General features: G+C 35.8%; 2 protein-coding genes across 2 annotated transcripts; both read right to left on the minus strand.

Moving 5' to 3' along the window:
* Positions 1–2,176: 2,176 nt before the first annotated feature.
* LOC118651470 (olfactory receptor 6C2-like) lies at positions 2,177–3,115 on the minus strand. The gene has a single exon (XM_036300659.1). It carries the CDS (start codon positions 3,113–3,115, stop codon positions 2,177–2,179), a length of 939 nt encoding a protein of 312 aa, XP_036156552.1.
* Positions 3,116–12,408: 9,293 nt separating this feature from the next.
* Positions 12,409–13,353, minus strand: LOC118651544 (olfactory receptor 6C2-like). Its single transcript, XM_036300803.1, has one exon. It carries the CDS (start codon positions 13,351–13,353, stop codon positions 12,409–12,411), a length of 945 nt encoding a protein of 314 aa, XP_036156696.1.
* Between the last annotated feature and the right edge of the window lie 4,362 nt (positions 13,354–17,715).

A 17,715-nucleotide genomic window follows, 5' to 3' on the forward strand; every position in this document is an offset into this window, starting at 1 on the left:
GTTGAACAGATGGGAAAAATTTACAGAGTATAGAATAGTAAATATCCTTCTCTAAATATTTTGTCTGATCAAATTTTTGTTTTCAATAGAGATTAAATTGAACTTCTCAATTGGCCAATATATTTTCTAGAGTTACCAAAAAAGGTAATTTATTCAATATAATGATATACATATTATAGCAGTTGTTTCAAATAAGCATGAGTTTTGAGAAATCATGTCAGGACTTATTCTTTGTCTCATCAGGTAGATTTAATGGGCTTCGTTTGGGAGGGAGAAGAATAGGACATGGCATTGACCTGATACCAAGCTCATCCTTAGAAAAAGGCCTTTATCCTCCACCGCCCCCTTTTTTGAGTGGCTGAGTTCCCTATGCCATGGTGTTGCTTCCTCCTTTGTTCATAGTGTGTTAGTATTGCTTCTTCTATTCATTGTACATTTGGGAAGCTTCCAGGTATTTCATTGCTCAAGTGAGAGTGATTAATTTAAATTCAATCCTCTGATAATTTAATTTCTAAATAATTAATCCTACTAAAATAGAACAGATAGTGCAATTGTGGGATGAATTGCAATCACAAAGGTTATAATGCAGGGATTTCTGCAAAGAATTATGTGAAAAGCTGGAGAAATCATTTATAATAAAACCCAGATATGTGAAAAGCAAAATTAACGGTCTTGACCGAATGAAAGCTTATATAATTTGGTAGAAAGAGTTAGAATGTGCCAAAGACCTGCCTCAGAACCTACATCATATTGACCAAAGGAAACTAATTCATTGAATGACCTTGATGCGCTATTAGAATAGAGCATATAAATAAGAGTTGATTGAAGGAACGACTGTGGCTAAAGGTGGCCAGATATTTAATATGAATTTCTGCATCTGTTACAAGAAATTGGTCATGACCAGTGCCATTTTTAAGCTCATTGCCCTGATTTCACTGGCCTTTGTGGGGACATTCACAATTATTACATTCATGAATTCAGTTTTATATACCAATTTAGAGACAATTTCACTTCTAACTACCTTCTTAGAGAGAGTGTACATACGCTTTTGACTTTAAGCCTTTGTTGAAATCTTTCTGCTCCTCATTGTTCTATATTAAAGTATGTTTCTTTTTGTAAATATTATCCTATATAATAAAAGGATAATATGCAAATTGCCCCCTCAATTGGGAGTTCGTCCAGGAGTTCTACTGGGAGTTCAACCAGGGAGTGGGGCTTGCTGGCCAACTACCTGTGGCCCCTCCCCCTAACTGGCCCCGCCCCCAACCACACCCCTACACCCTGATTGGGGTGGACCTGCTGGACTCCACCAATGCACAAATTTGTGCACTGGGCCTTTAGTATTAATATAAATTATTTTCAAATATAAATATTTTCAATTCTTATACATTTTGAATGCTTATATTAAAATGGCCTACTGTATTTAAATAATTATTTTCTCTTAAAATTATAGAAAAATTTTCCCATTTCATAAATTAATACACTTATTTGGCATAGGTAATTTTTTAAGGTGTCCCTTGAGGACATTCTAACATTAAAACACGCATCACACTATAACAAACACAGGTCTAGAGTCATGTACAAATGAATTTGCTCCACGATATTACCTCTTACTAGCAATAACTTTGCTGAGCTTTGATTTACCTATCTTTGAAGTGAAGATAAAATAAATTTTAAGTTTATTATTACACATAATAAAAAGTAATAGGTCTGTAGTGATTTTCTGTGTTAGCTGCTGCAATCTTATCATCATGAAATAAAGCTGAAATCTTTAACAGAATTAATACTTAAGATTTAAATATCTCATCTTTAATATTGAACCCATTTTTCCCAAACCATTCTCTGGTTTATTGTTTAAAGTAAAAAATCGAGTAACTTAGAATGATGCACTCAAAGGTTTGTGTTGGAATAAACACTGGTACAATGACTAAATCCAAAATATTAAGGTGAATTCCTTGTTTCTGTTTGCTTTGTATTGTTCGTTGTTTTATTAAGGCTTGGTTACATGTGAAGTTATTCTTTTGTTTTTTGGAAATGCATTATGTTTTCTTATTGAGAAATGTAATCCCAATAAAGCTTCCTTGTGAGGAAGGAAAAGATTAAAAGTGTAAAGATACAGCTTAAGGATGTCTGATCATTTTATAAAAACTTGATTCTTCCACATTAGCAAGTGCCTTTATTTTTTAAAGAACAATGTAATTCTTTTGATGAAGTCACTGACAGCTTGTTTTACTTGCTTGTTTCTCAAGGTGTAAATGAAGGGGTTCAGCATAGGAGCGATGGAAGCCGTGAGAACTGCCACACCCTTGTTAATAGCCACTGATTCCTTTGATGAAGGTTTAACATAGATGAAAATACAGCTCCCATAGGTAATGGAAATGACAATCATGTGGGAAGAACAGGTAGAAAATGCCTTTTTTCTTTGCTGGGCAGAAGGGAATTGTAAAATGGTCTTGATGATGCACATATAGGATAGAATTATACATACCAGGGTCACGATAAAGGTCAACACAGCACACACTATGATCACCTGCTCGATGAGCCATGTTTCTGAGCATGCGATCTTTAGGAGGGGGAATACGTCACAGACAAAATGATCAATAACATTAGAGTCACAGAATTCCAGATTTAGGCCCAGGCTAAGTGGTGGGATCATGATCAACAAACCAGCTGTCCAGCACCAAAGGATGAGTCTTCTACAGACTCTACTGTTCATGATGGTCACATAATGCAGGGGTTTGCAGATGGCTACATATCGGTCATAGGACATGGTGGCAAGAAGAAAAAATTCTGTAGCACCAAAGAGGTCTGTAAAAAATATTTGAATGACACAACTGTCATACGTGATTGTCTTGTCACCTGCTGATAAGTTGTACAAATATTTGGGAATACAAGCAGATGTAAATGAGATTTCCAAGAAGGAAAAATTTTGTAGAAAAAAGTACATCGCAGTTTTAAGGTGAGAATCTATGAAGGTTAGGGAGATGATTGTCAGATTCCCAGTCACACTCAGCATGTAGGTGAGAAATAGAAAGATGAAAATCGCAGTCTTCAGGTGTGGGTTGTCAGTCAGTCCCAGCAGGACAAAAGTTGTTACTGTGTGGTTTCTCATCATTGAGTCCTGATTTCTATTCAATCTGCATTTATAATTCAGAGATATTTGGTATGAGGAGAGTGATGTTAACATCACATAGCAAGAATTAGTTGTTCAACAACTGATTCAAAACCATCTGACATGAAATTTAAAAACTTTTGGTTATAAAATATTATTATCTTTATTATTATTAGGTTCCACAGTGTATGTTTTGATAATTTCGAGGAATATTTTTAAAAATCAGATTACTTTATGTAGACCAAATTCCAAAAAATCATGAATTATGAGTCCCTTTCCACTTTTTATTCCTAATTTATGGTTTATTTTTATCTGCACACTGGTTTGGAATTACTCACATAGTTATATTTTACTGCTAACTAAAGTTTAATCCTAAAGCCAAATCTTACACTTCAATGTTTTTCATTGTAGTTGAATATTGATAAAGTGCAAATATAATACAAATAGTTTGGGGCTTACTATACAGGCTTTCCAACCCATTGCTTAAGATTTTGTTTAGCATTATTGTAATTTTTTAAAACTCATGTTTTAATTTTTAAACAACGTTTTCATCATTCATTTGTTCTCATTTCTCCCTTTCTTTTAGACTTTCTTTTTAAGATTTATAGTCATTGTCTATGCGCAGAACATGGTATTCTGGTGAGAAATATGTTGTTTAGGATGTTAAGATATGTTGGGTGTGACATTCACAGGATTACATGACATCATCACCACTTTTTTTTTTAATCTTTCATCTGTTTAGCTAAGATGTATACATTCCAACATCTTGGCACCAATGTTACTAAGTACAAAAAAATCAGGTATAAATACTAGTCACATTCCCTGCTTTAAAGGCTGTTTTAAAAATTTAAATTTATATGTATCTGAAATTTAGAAAAGTGCCTCGCTCATAATAACTAATAAATATATTATCACTATTTCCACCTCCTGGCTCTCAGTTATTTTCCTTTTGTTACTCACCAACCATTCATTTTTCACTGTATTGTAATCACACTTTTGCTGCCACCATTCTAATATGATTTTTGCTAAAGTTTATCAAATACCTATTTTTTTTTTTTTGTATAAAATAGTTATAGGCTTCTAGGTGGAATGAGAACTTTTGACCACACTATTCATAACATTCTCTCATAATTTATCTTTTTCCCCCCTTCAGATTGTGAGAATGATGAATTTTCATTTATTTATTGTTGACACTATTGCAGATGTCTTCCATTCCCCCCTCCCCACCTTTACCCACCTTCATCAAGCCCCCACACTTCTCCCTCAGGCCATAACCACACTCTTGTCTGTGTCCATGGGGTAAGCCTATATGTTCTTGGGCTATAATTGATCTTAACATGCACCTTTTCCTCCTACTTTTAAATTTCTAATTTCTGGATCTTTCTTCTTTCTTGCCTCTATTATGTTCATATTTCCAGTTTCTTCTTTTAGTTCCTTTAATTTAACAAGTACAGTTAGTGGATATTCTATTGAATGCCTAATTGCTTGATTGTCAAAAATAATTGCTCTTCAGAATGTCAGGAATATAGCCAAATATACCTTAAACGTAAGAATGTCCACACTTCCCTCTGTTTCTTTCCTTGAGTTTCTTATAATTAATCTAATAAATTTGGCTGTGCATCGAAGTAATCACTTTACATGGTTTGGAGTAATTTTTTCTTCACTTATCTCTGTTCCCAAACCCCAGTTCCACTTGAGTTGCAAATGCTTGGTCATTGTTTTTTGTTTAAGTATCTATTCTTTCTGGAGTTTAATGAAACTCTGAAATAGAGGTTGGGTGTCTTCCAGAGCAATCAATTCTTACTCCAATTTTAGTACTACCCTGCGGATGTACATTGCTTTGAGATTTAACTGGTGCTTTTTAACTAGAACAGAACATATAAGTAACACAGTTCCATATATATTCAATGCCTAAAATAATTACTGGCAAAAATTTAAGTAAAAATTTTCCACCTGAAACTATATTATTCATATTTGAGGTGAATTTACTTATTTAATTTGTTATAATTTGAGTCTAACATTTAGACTTTTTTTTGAAGTTTTTTTTTTTCCTGGCTAGTGTAGTAATTCTTATGAAAAACCACTACTCAGATCAAATCCATTACCTTTATTCCTGAAAAAAGCGATAAGTGTCGTCTCCTCCTTGCCTTTTCTGCCAGTCAGAGGAGTAGCTGTATATTCATTGACACTGCTTTTGCTTTCCTGATGCATCTCTCAGTGGAGTGTTAAAACCGGAAGTTGAGGACTTTGACATTCTAAATTTGTGGCAGTATGCTGTCTACAGTTTTTTTTTCTCAACTAGCACAAACTAAATACTGTATTAGCTTCTAAAATATTTAAAAAATTGAGTCAAAAGAAAAAAACTACCTACAGTTTGTGCTGGAGCCACTGATTGGTGGATTATGTGAAAAGTTTTGCTATATTACTTTATGATATTCCCTCCATATGGGAGCAGGGACAATATCAACGTTGACGGTGTGTGTAAGCTCCGGAGTTAAATCTCAGGAGTGGAAGTCACTATCACAGAGAAGGGGCATGGATCTGCTCATGGTTTGCCTCCGACCTAGGATGCTCCCATGGGATGTCGCTCCACACCTGAAATTTACAACAGATCATCCTGAGATGCACTGAAGGATCCTCCCTCCCTTTGCTTCTCTGAGGCAACTAAGGCAGCCCAAAGGACTTTGAATAGTATTTAGTTATAATATCAATTTTTCTTCTAGTCACTAAAACTGTTTCTCCCCCATGAGAACTCTGATATTATAATGCGGGTGTTGAGTAATGTTTTATTTAGATTATTATTGCCTGATTATTGTTTCTATTATAGTTAAAGAACTTAAAAATTTTTATTTCTAATGACATGATGCAATGTGAGCCAATTTGTCAATCGATTTTTTTCCTGTTAGGGGAGTATTGCTTCTTCATGTCTCTCAAGTTATATTACCTTTAGATGATGTTCTGGCATAAAAATGGTCACACCATTTATGGAGTCTGATGAACAAAATAAACTGACGAAGAAGATAGAAACAGGCATGGATACATGGAACAGACTGAGCTTTCGGAGGGAAGGGGGAAAGGGGGGACTGGATGAAAGAAGGTTAAGGGATTAGTCAAAGAACATATATGTATAACCTATAGACACAGACTACAGTGTGGTGATGGCTAGAGGGAAGGGGGGGCAGGGCCTGGGTGGAGATGGGCAAAGGGGAGAAAATGAGGACATCTGTAATAGCGTCAACAATAAAAATAAAGTTAAAAACTGGTCACACCAATAAATATAAATTATCCAAGAATATCCTTTCTAAAAATAACATTTCATTAATAGCCATATTAAAACACATCTTTCAGTTTTATACAGTAAGAGAAAATCCATTTCTTAGAGATAAACATGACCCAATCTCAACCAGAGAGAATATAACTGAAAAGATAGAAAATAGCATATTTATACTTCTAACAGTTAGTCATAGCCTCTTTTGATGAGATGTTTAACTACCATTATTATTCTTACAGATAGAAATTTGAAAATGAATGTAATGTTGAAAACTTGCATGAGAGTTTCAGTTCACTACTGACTGAATCCAGGCCCACAGTTACAGAAGTCTGGAATGACTTGCGTTCCCATCTTCAATCAATTGCAAACATTTCTTCAAGACAGATGTGCTGCCATAAGCCCTGAAATATTTTCTTTTAGTCTCGAACAGTAAAAAGGAATGCCAGTACAGAGAAAAAGCTCCAGTCGTTTTGGAGAGTTGATGATCTGAACTATCTTCTCTGGGGGAGAGGTTTTTCCAATTTCAAGCTTAATATTTGTTTATTTGCCAAATCTGCAACAAAATTGTTTAACAAAAAGGCCCTTGGTGACCAAGTTCAAAAATCACTAATGAATCATTTGTGTAATAATCTTTGGGGGAAAAGAAAAAAATCAAACAACACAGTCTTCAGAGACAGGTGAAAGCAACAGAATCACTTAAATGAGACTGGTAGGAAAACAATATGAATCTAATAAAAAATTAGTTCTGTTTTTTTAAAATTAATCTTTGTCATGTATGGTAATTAAAAGGTCAAATATATACTCATTTTTTCCTTTACTAATATTTATGAAATGAGTATATTCCTAAGACATGTAATAAAATAAGGAAAAATAGTAAAATGCTAGGCATAAGTACATGGAAAATAACTAAAAAAACGATAGCAAATGCTAATATTTTGGAGCATAACCTTCCATAAATTTCCTACTGCAAATATGTTCATATATATGACATATCATATTTGCAAGTGTATGAACATTAATTAAAAACATATACAATTGAGATATATAGTTTGCCACATGCTATTTTATTTGTTTAGTTTTAATTAAATTTATTGGGGTGACATTAATAAGATTACGTAGATTTTGAGTGTATAATTCTTTGATACATTGTAAATTGCATTATACTTAGATATATATGAATCTATTTTTAACTTAATAATTATTGCCATGTATCATTTTAATTCCATTTAATTTCAGTGCATCCTATTAAGTGTAGCATCAGAGTTTAAGTCAAACTTTGAATATGTGCTCTTTACAATGTTTCAGAATTTTAAAAAATGTAGTTATAGAGTTATCCACCCCTTTAGTCCCTTCTTTTCTACTTTTCACAATTATAAAAAGACCTACAATTCATATTTTTTTGGAATATTGTCAGAATAATCATTAGTAGCAAAATTTCTTCAATGAGTTGGATGACTAATAAAGTAATTAAGATATTCTTTCAAATTAAGAATATCAGAGTGCTTTTGGATATACATTTATATTATTAATTAGCATTTTTTCCTTTATAGAAGATGAGGAATATTACCTCATTTTAATCAAGAACTGATCAAGATCAAGCTTGGGTTTCAGATTTTATTTTGAGGTATAATTTACATAGAATAAAATGTACTCATTTTAATTGTACAGTTTGATAAATTTTGACAATTGTATATGTCTCCAAAACCAGAATCTCAATAAAGACAAATAATTCAATCTTTCCCCACCAATTTTTTTATGTCCTTTCTTATCATTTACCTTATCTTCAGCACCAGGCAATTAGCCATCTACTTTCTGTAATTATAGGTTCAGTAATACAAAGTGTATTGGGTTTTTAGAGTTTTATATAGTTGAATTATACCATACGTATGTTTTCGAGCCTGGCATCATTTTTTAAAAATTTATTGGGATGACATTGGTTCATATGATTACAAGTGTACAATTCTATGATACATCATCTGTATATTGCATTGTGTGCCCACCACCCAAAGTCAGATTTTCTTCCTGTTTTATATCCTGATTATGAATGAAATCATATGATTCTTAACTTTCTCTGTCTGACATATTTTTTTTAGCATGATATTCTCAAGATCCATCCATGTTGTGGCAAATGGCATATTTTTTCTCTGTATGGCTGAATAATATTCCATTGTATCCTGTGTAACATTTACTTGTTCAAAGGGCTTTTATTTTTTGCATTTCTAATTTATTTATATTGAATTAGTGTTAACAAAATAAATTATAAAGTATCTGTTTTCCTTGGTAACAGATGTTTGATATTCTATTATTGTGTAGATGGAAATCTATTTGAAAAGAAAAAAGTGTATATAAGTGGGATTGTACCACCAATGTTTCTTTCCTTCCTTCCTTCCTTTTATTATTATTTTTAAAATTCTCACCCAAGGATATTTTTCCATTGATTTTTAGAGAGAGTGGAAGAGAGAGGGAAAGACAGAGAAACAGTGTTGTGAGAGAAATACATCGATTCGTTGCCTCTTACACATGCCCCAGTGAGGGCTTGGGCAGGGAGGAGCCTGCAACCAAATTACGTGCCCTTGACTGAAATCAAACCCAGGACCCTACGGTCCACAAGCTGATGATCTATCAACTGAGCCAAACTGGCTAGGGCTTATTTATTTATTTATTTATTTAATACTTAATTTCCATTTTTATTTTTTTTACTAAGACCATTCAGTCTATCCAGCCTTCTAATTTCTCTGCTTCTATAGAAACCTGAGCTCTTGACTATTGCTAAGAAAAAATTAGAAAACCACATGATTGGTGCCATAGTTAATACCTATTTGCTAGTCACTCATTTATTCAAGACCCTGGGCCAGGTACTGGGAATTTAATACAAAGGGTATCGAAATACACTTCCTGTTCTAGAAGTACATCACTTAGTGTTCAAAGGTCAAGTGCAGAGAGAAGATGAAGGTACTATTCAGGTAGCAGATAATGTCATTCAAAAAAATCATCCAAGATTACTAGAAAACAGGGAGGTAAAAGACACGATATATTTAAAATAGCTAAGTTACATGAAGAACATCAAGAGATCCACTGAGATAATTTTCCATTTATCACTTGTATCTGTTAGGATTTGCTGCATAAGAAACCACTCCCCGAACTTTAGTAGCTTAAAGCAACCCAATTTTGTGATTGGCTGGGCAGGTCTTTTTGTGCTGGCTGCTTTAGTTGGTGATTGATGGCATAGGATGGCTTCGCTTACGTGTCTGGAGCCTCACTTAACTCACATGTATTTGGATGACATTGGTTAATAAGGTTATGTAGGTTTCAAGTGTACACTCCTATGATACATCATCTATATATTGCATTGTGTATTCACCACCCAAAGTCAAATCATGTTACATCACCATATATTTGGCCCTCTTACCCTTTACTACTTCCCCAGTCCCCTCCCCTCTGGTAACCACCAAACTGTTGTCTGTGTCTATGAGTTTCTCTTTATATCCCACATATGAGGGAAATCATGTGGTTCTTAGCTTTTTCTGATTGACTTATTTTCCTTAGCATAATATTCTCAAGGTCCATCCATGTTATTGCAAATGGCAGTATTTAATCTTTCTTGTGGCTGAGTAGTATTCCATTGTATATATGTATGACAACATCTTTTCCCAATCATCTATTGAAGGACACTTTGGTTGTTTTCAATGAATAATGCTTGATTTTTTTTCCTTTTGTCTTTCTGATTGTATCTCCTAGTTTCTGCTTCAGATAACCTGAATTAAAATTTGCCTTGCTTTAATATTCTATGTGCTTAGTGACTACAAATAAATAAATAAATAAATGTTTCTACCATACCTAAATAATATATACATACACATATATACATGCTCATATTAAAATGTTCCAAACAAGAACATTGATTGCTATTTTTTGTTTTAATCACATTTCATATTTTTTGAGTAGATATTGTACTTTATTTGTACACTGTACTTTTTGTTAAATTTATTCTCTTGGTAATTAATTTTAAAAAATATATTTTTATTGATTTCAGAGAGGAAGGGAGAGGGAGAGATAGAAATATCATTGATGAGAGAGAATCATTGATGGGCTGCCTCCTGCACACCCCCCACTGGGGATCGAGCCTGCAACCCGGGCATGTGCCCTTGACCAGAATTGAACCTGGGACCTTTCAGTTCTCAGGCCAATGCTCTCCACTGAGCCAAACAGGCTAGGGCAATAATTAAGTTTTTTTTAAATATATTTTATTGATTTTTTTTTTACAGAGAGGAAGGGAGAGGGATAGAGAGTTAGAAACATTGATGAGAGAGAAACATCAATCAGCTGCCTCTTGCACACCCCCTACTGGGGATGTGGCCACAACCAAGGTACATGTCCTTGACCAGAATCGAACCTGGGACCCTTCAGTCCTCGGACCGACGCTCTATCCACTGAGCCAAACTGGTTAGGGCAGTAATTAAGTTTTTATGACTGTGACTAAAATAATATTTGCTGTTGTTTATTGTTATTATAGTCCACTGATTTTAAAATATTTTTTAATTTTTTCAGTTAGAACATCAAGTTCCCTTATTAATTCCACTAATTTTCTATTAGAGTTTCTTGAGTTTTCAGGATATGTAAATATGTTCTCTGGATAAAAAACAGATATGCCAAATTTCACCACTTTGAAGACAGCATGAATTGTAGGAAATACAATTAAGCTGTGTTTCACTATTAAAAACAACAACAATTGCTGGTGAGGATGCGGAGAAAAGGAAACCCTTGTGCACTGCTGGTGGGAATGCCGATTGGTGTAGCCACTATGAAAAAAAGTATGGAGTTTCCTCAAAATTTAAAAATGGAAACTTCGTTTGACCCAGCCATCCCACTTCTGGGAATATGTCCTAAAAAACCTGAAACACTATTCAGAAAGAATCTATGCACCCCTATGTTCATCGCAGTGTTATGTACAATAGCTAAGATTTGGAAACAACTCAAATACCCATCAGTAGATGAATGGATAAAAAATCTTGGGACATTTACACAATGGAATACTAGGCAGCTGCAAAAAGAGGGATCTCTTACCCTTTAGAACAGCATGGATGGACCTGGAGACTCTGATGTAAAGTGAAGTAAGCCAATCTGAGAAAGACAAATACCACATGATTTCACTTATTTATAGAATCTAATGAACAAAATGAACTGACCAGCAAAATAATACCTGAAGCATGGAGGCCTGGAACAGACTGACAGACCTTGATGTGGGGATGGGTGGGTAAGAAGAGATAAACCAAGGATTTATATACTTATACCAGCATGGTTTTCTAATTCAAACTGTCATTGCATGTGCAGTTATTATGTCATTTCAAATGCTCTACTAATCCTGAGACTTTAAACCTAAATCTTTGTGATCCATAATGCAATCTCCTATTCCCATCCCCAATCTATAATCTTCTGAGCACCCACAAGTCATTTTAGACATTATTGCTCTACTAAGAGTTGAATAATTCTGATATCTCTTATTTATGAGTTTGCAATGATTTTAGCTATTGATTCCAATGAATATTTATTAAATTTTATCCAGTATTTCTGTGTTCATGGTAGTAATATTTTCCTCTGTTTTCTCAATATTAGATACGCTATAAATCTTTCACATGTATTTTAACTTGGGACTTTTCATCTGTTTTAGACATTATACACAAAATTACTCTTTTACATGTGTTTAGGTATCACTATTGTGTGCATTTTGAGTAGCGCTACAAAGCATTTTACCCTATATTTTCCCAAGGAATGACTTTTATATATTTAAGTTGTATTTGGAAGTTAATTTATTTAAAAAATTTTAAATAAATTGACATAGAAAACTGTCAGATATTAGTTTGAAAAAAATGAAGATACCAAAATAGCTTGAACAGGGCTCAATGGAAGTTTGGTTGAAGGAATGTTGAGAAAATTAATGTAACTCATGTATATACTGTTAAAAAACAAACAAGATTGTAAACTTCAAAAATGCAATGTATCCTTGTTCCTGAGATGTCTGAAAACATTATTTCCTTTTATTAGAAGAGAGCAAAACAATTCTTTTGATTGAATCCTTGAAGGCTTTCTTAACTTGATTGTTTCTCAGTGTATAAATAAATGGGTTTAACATAGGTGAAATAGAAGAAATGAGCAGCGAAACTACTTTATTAATGGTCACTTGCTCCTTTGCTGTAGGATTCATATAGATGAAAATGCATGTGCCATAGGTGATGGAAACCACAATCATGTGGGAAGAACAGGTGGAAAAGGCCTTTTTCCTTTGCTGAACAGAAGAGAATTTCAAAATTGTCTTGATAATGGAAGCATATGACAGAACAACACAAGTAAGAGTCATATTCAAGGTCAGGACAGCACAGATTATGACTGTCTGTTCGATGAGCCATGTGTCTGAGCATGAGATTTTCACTAAGGGAACTCCATCACAGGTAAAATGATCAAGCCTGTTAGAGTCACAAAATTTTAGAGTTAAAGCCAGTCTAAGTGGTGGGATTATGATACATAAACCAGACACCCAACTGCTAATGACAAGAGTCTGGCAGACCTTGGTGCTCATGATGGTCGTATAATGCAGGGGTTTGCAGATGGCCACATAGCGGTCATAGGACATGGCCGCCAGAAGGAAAAATTCTGTTACTCCACAGAGGTCAGTAAAAAACACTTGGATGAAACAATCGTTGTAGGTAATGACCTTGTCACCTGCTGCAATACTATACATGTACCTGGGAATACAGGCAGATGTGAATGCGATCTCCAGAAAGGAGAAATTTTTTAAGAAGAAGTACATAGGTGTTTTTAGGTGAGAATCCACAGAGGTTAGTGTGATGATGGTCAGGTTTCCAGTTACACTCAGGGTGTAGGTGAGAAATAGAAAGATAAAAATCAGAACCTGTAGCCGAGGGTCATCTGTCAGTCCCAGCAGAATGAATGTTGTCACTGTACCGTTTCTCATCTTGGACCTCCGACTTCTTCCAATCTGCGTGTGATAATCAGAGAAATTTTCTGATAGATTATAACTTATTTTAACTGTTCTAAAGCTTAACTCTTATGACCAACCTTAAGCACTGTGGCTTCCCCTATTCCCCGTTACACAATCCATCTTACTTCTCCCTTCAATATGTGCATTACCTTTACTGACTATGTGTGTTACCTTTGTTGCCCACACAAATGATGACTGTCTTCTCTTCCCTCCCTCATCTTCCAGTCAATGAATTATCTTCAGTGATACTACACTAAGTAGGAACTCAAATGTGCCTATTATGCAATCAATATGTCAAATATTGACATTTTCTGACATCAATTAATAAAAATATGTTCTCCTTGTGTATCTAGTTTATGAGAGTATCCCCTTGTTTATCTTGTCATATGAGAGTATCCACTTTATTGTTCAACTTATTGTGTTCTGTTCCTATTGATGTTGGGGCCGCATTACAGTGACCACTGAGTTCACAAAGCTTCCGATATAGAGAAAGATCACTTACTGAGGGTCATGGGTTACTCAAAGGTCAGAATCCTTTCAGGATATTTAGTCACTAAATTTCATACCAAATTGAAACGTTCAGGTTTTGAACATTATTCAATGCTGAAAATATATGTTTTCTTCACGATATTGCAATTTATTTTATAATTGATGTCAATAAACAGGCTGACCAGAACATGTAACTAACCGATTTCTGTTTATTTTTATCTTCCAAACAAATGTCCAAAATAAACACAGGAATCTGTAATGAGAAGCTATGACTTCAGTTGTTTTGTTATTCTTTTTGGGGTGGGAAGAGGAATGCAAGAGCATGCTTGTATATTTCTATATAAAGATACTTCATTATTTTTAATTTGAGGTTGAATAGTCTATACAAAATTACCCTAAATATTTCTCTAATTAAGCAAGATACAGTTGTATATAAACAATCACAGAAATCCATTTTCTTGTCAGAGGAAATTATAATCTAGATCCTAAAAGGGAATTCCAATCAAAGAGACAAACTATCATACTTACTTTTCTGTTTGTAAATCAAACTTCTGTTGGCTCTTTAAATATAGCAATATTAAGACTACAGTCATATTTTCGTAAAAATATGTATGTCTTCACATTCACTGGGATGTCTGGGAATACAGAGTTCCCTTTGTTTTGCATTTCCGACAAACTGGACAGACTTGCCTATGATGGGCTTAGTGCTACTATAAGCCTCCAAAGATTTTCCTACTGTCTCCATCACTAGGAAAAAAATTACTCTAAAGGCTGAGAACTCTCTTCAGTGGTGGAAGAGATACTAATTTAAATAATCAGGACAGAGAAAAATGCTTTTATGATGTCAAATGTAAATTTTTTTTTAATTTGCAGAAAATGCCAGTAAGTGAAAACAACAAATGGTCCTTGGTGACCTACAATCAAGAATTGTTAATTCATTTCTGAGTAATGGAGTTTGGCAAATACATAAGGAAAACAGGCTTCAGTGGGACTGACTCCTTGGAGAAATTAGGATGTTGCAGGAGCATTTGATACAGGTCATTTATTTTATTTTATTTTTTAAAAATTTATCTTGTTGAAAGTATTACAGATGTTCCCTCTTTCCCCATTGATCCTCTTCACCTTGCTCTGTCCTCTCCCCAGTTCTTCACTGCACCATTGTCTGTGTCTATGGGTTATACATATAAGTTATTTGGTTACTCACTTCCTGCCACCCTTCACCCTCCCACCCTCCACTTCCCTCTGAGTTTCCTCTGTCTATTGCTTGTCTATGGATCTATTTTGTTCATCAGTTTATTTTATTCATTAGATTCCACATATGAGTGAGATTATGTGATACTTGTCTTTCTCTGACTGGCTTATTTCACTTAGCATAATACTCTCCAGGTCCCTCTATGCTGTCTCAAAGGGTAAAAGTTCCTTCATTTTTACAGCTGCATAGTATTTCATGGTGTAAATGTACCACAGTTATTTTTTTTTTTAATCTGCTCATCTACTAATGGGCACTTGGGCTGTTTCCAGATCTTAGCTATTGTAAATAGTGCTTCTGTGAAATAGAGGTGCATATATCATTTCTGATTGGTGCTTCCATATTCTTAGAATATATTCCTAGAGATGGGATCACTGAGTCAAAAAGAAGGAACAGGGGAAGAGAAAGAAAGGAGGGAATGGAAGAAGGGGGGGTTGAGGGGAGGGGGAAAAAGGCGAGAGGGAAGGGAAGGAAGAAAGGAAGGAAGGAAGGAATGAAGGGAGGGAGGAAGGAAGGAAGGAAGGAAGGAAGGGGAAGAGGAGGAGGAGGGAAGGAGGATGAGGAGGCGGCTGAGGAGGCGGAGGATGAGGAGGAGGAGGGAGGAGAGGAAGCGGGAAAAGGAAAAGGATAAAGGAAAAGGGAAAGGGAAAAGGAAAAGAAGAAGAAGAAGAAGACGAAGAGAAAGCAGACAATAAGAAGATAGAAGAAGGAAGGAGACGAGAAGGTGAGGAGGATGAAGGAGAAGGAGAAGGGAGACGGAGAAGGAGTAGAGGAGAAGGACGGAGAGGCGGAGGAGGAGGAGGAGGAAGAGAAGAGAAGAAGAAGCAGAGGGAGGAGGAGGGAGAAGAGGAGGGAGACGGTAGGAGGAGGAGGAGGATGAGAGGAGGAGGAGGCGGTGAGGAGGGGAGGAGGCGTAGTGGGCGGATGCCTGTTTAAGGAGTGTGGTCGGCGGAGGAGGAGTGGCGAGGTTTCCACTTCGCGATGTTCTTCTCGCGTCTTCTTTTCCTGCTTCACTTTTTTTCTGACCAGCTTTTCGTAACTTCTCCTTCTCTTGCCCTCTCCTCTCCCTCATCTTTCGCCCTGCCCGAACTCCTCCTCCTCTCCTCCCTTCCTCCTCCTCCTCCTCCTCCTCCTCCTCCCCTCATTCCCTCCTATCCTCTCTTCTTCTTTTCTTCTTCTTCTTCTTGTTTCTTCTTCTTCTTCTCTTCTTTCTCTCTCTCTCTCTCTCTCTCTCTCTCTCTCTCTCTCTCTCTTTCCCTTAACAGAGAGAGGAAAGGAGAGGGATAAAGAGATAGAAACATCAATGAGAGAGATATATGGATGGACTGCTCTGCTTTCTGCACTCCCCCTACTGGGGATTGATCCCTAAACCTGGGCATGTGCCTTGACTGGGAATGGAATCCTGAACTTCTGGTTTATAGGTTGAGGCTCAATCACCGAGTCACACCAGCCAGGCATATTTTCCATATGAACAACTATAAACTTTTGCCTCTCCCTGTAGAAGGCTAATGCTTACATATAGATTTTATCCTTCCAGATTTTTCTTTCTCCAAATGCACTGACTGCACTATTCACAAATGCATAAAAATTTACAATGATATCTTATAATTGGAGACAAAACATACTTTTATAGTTTTCACAACAATATAAATGTACTAAGTGCCACTGAGTTTTCCTTAAAAATGGTCAAAATAGTAAGTTCTGTATTATGCATATTTCACTACAATAAGAAACATACACATTTATGTATTTAAACATCTTATTTATCATAATATAAATTTTATCTAAATTGTCAGCTTATGATATGCACTTTTAATTATAATTCCTTATGTTTTTCTTAATCTACACTAATAAAAGAGAAACATGCCAATTGACCGTCCCTCTGCCACACCCACCAGCCAATCAGAGCGATATGCAAATTAACCCAACAAAGATAGTGGTTAATTAGCATACACAGGCGCGGAGTGAAGACTGAAGACAGTGTAGAAGGAAGCCAAGCGCTGCAGAAGGGAGAGAAGTGGCAGAGAAGGGAACAGAGCCGAGGCAGCGGAGATGGGAGGGAGCGAGGTGGTGGACGGGAGGGAGCGAAGTGGCAGAGAAAGGAGGGAGTGAGGCAGTGGAGATGGGAGGGAGCCAAGGCAGCAGAGATGGGAGGAAGTGAGGCAACAGAGACAGGAGAAAGTGAGGCAGCGGAGAAGGGAGCTCTGCAGGCTTCGCTCCCTTCTCTGCTTTGCTTCGGCCTCACGAAGCCCTATTTTTGCAGGGATCTTCCTGCAATGGACCTTTAGTATATATATAAAATCTGTAGTTACATCACCTCTTAATTCCTTATACCTTTCCTTATACCCTTTACCCTTGAATAATGTTAGAGTTAAGGAGTCTGAACCCCCTACCCCTCACAGTCAAATTCCACCTATAATTTTAGACTCTCCCCAAATTTAACTACAGTTATCCTCAGTATTCATAGGGGGTTGGTTTCAGGACCCCCATGGGTACTAAAATTTGTGGATGTTCAATTCCCTTAGAGAAAGTAGATCAACACCTACAGTTGACCCTCCTGCATTCAAGGACTCTTGGCCACAGACTGAAAATGATAC

The sequence above is a fragment of the Myotis myotis genome, unplaced genomic scaffold (genome assembly GCF_014108235.1).
Source record: "Myotis myotis isolate mMyoMyo1 unplaced genomic scaffold, mMyoMyo1.p scaffold_m19_p_3, whole genome shotgun sequence".
Lineage (NCBI taxonomy): Eukaryota > Metazoa > Chordata > Mammalia > Chiroptera > Vespertilionidae > Myotis > Myotis myotis.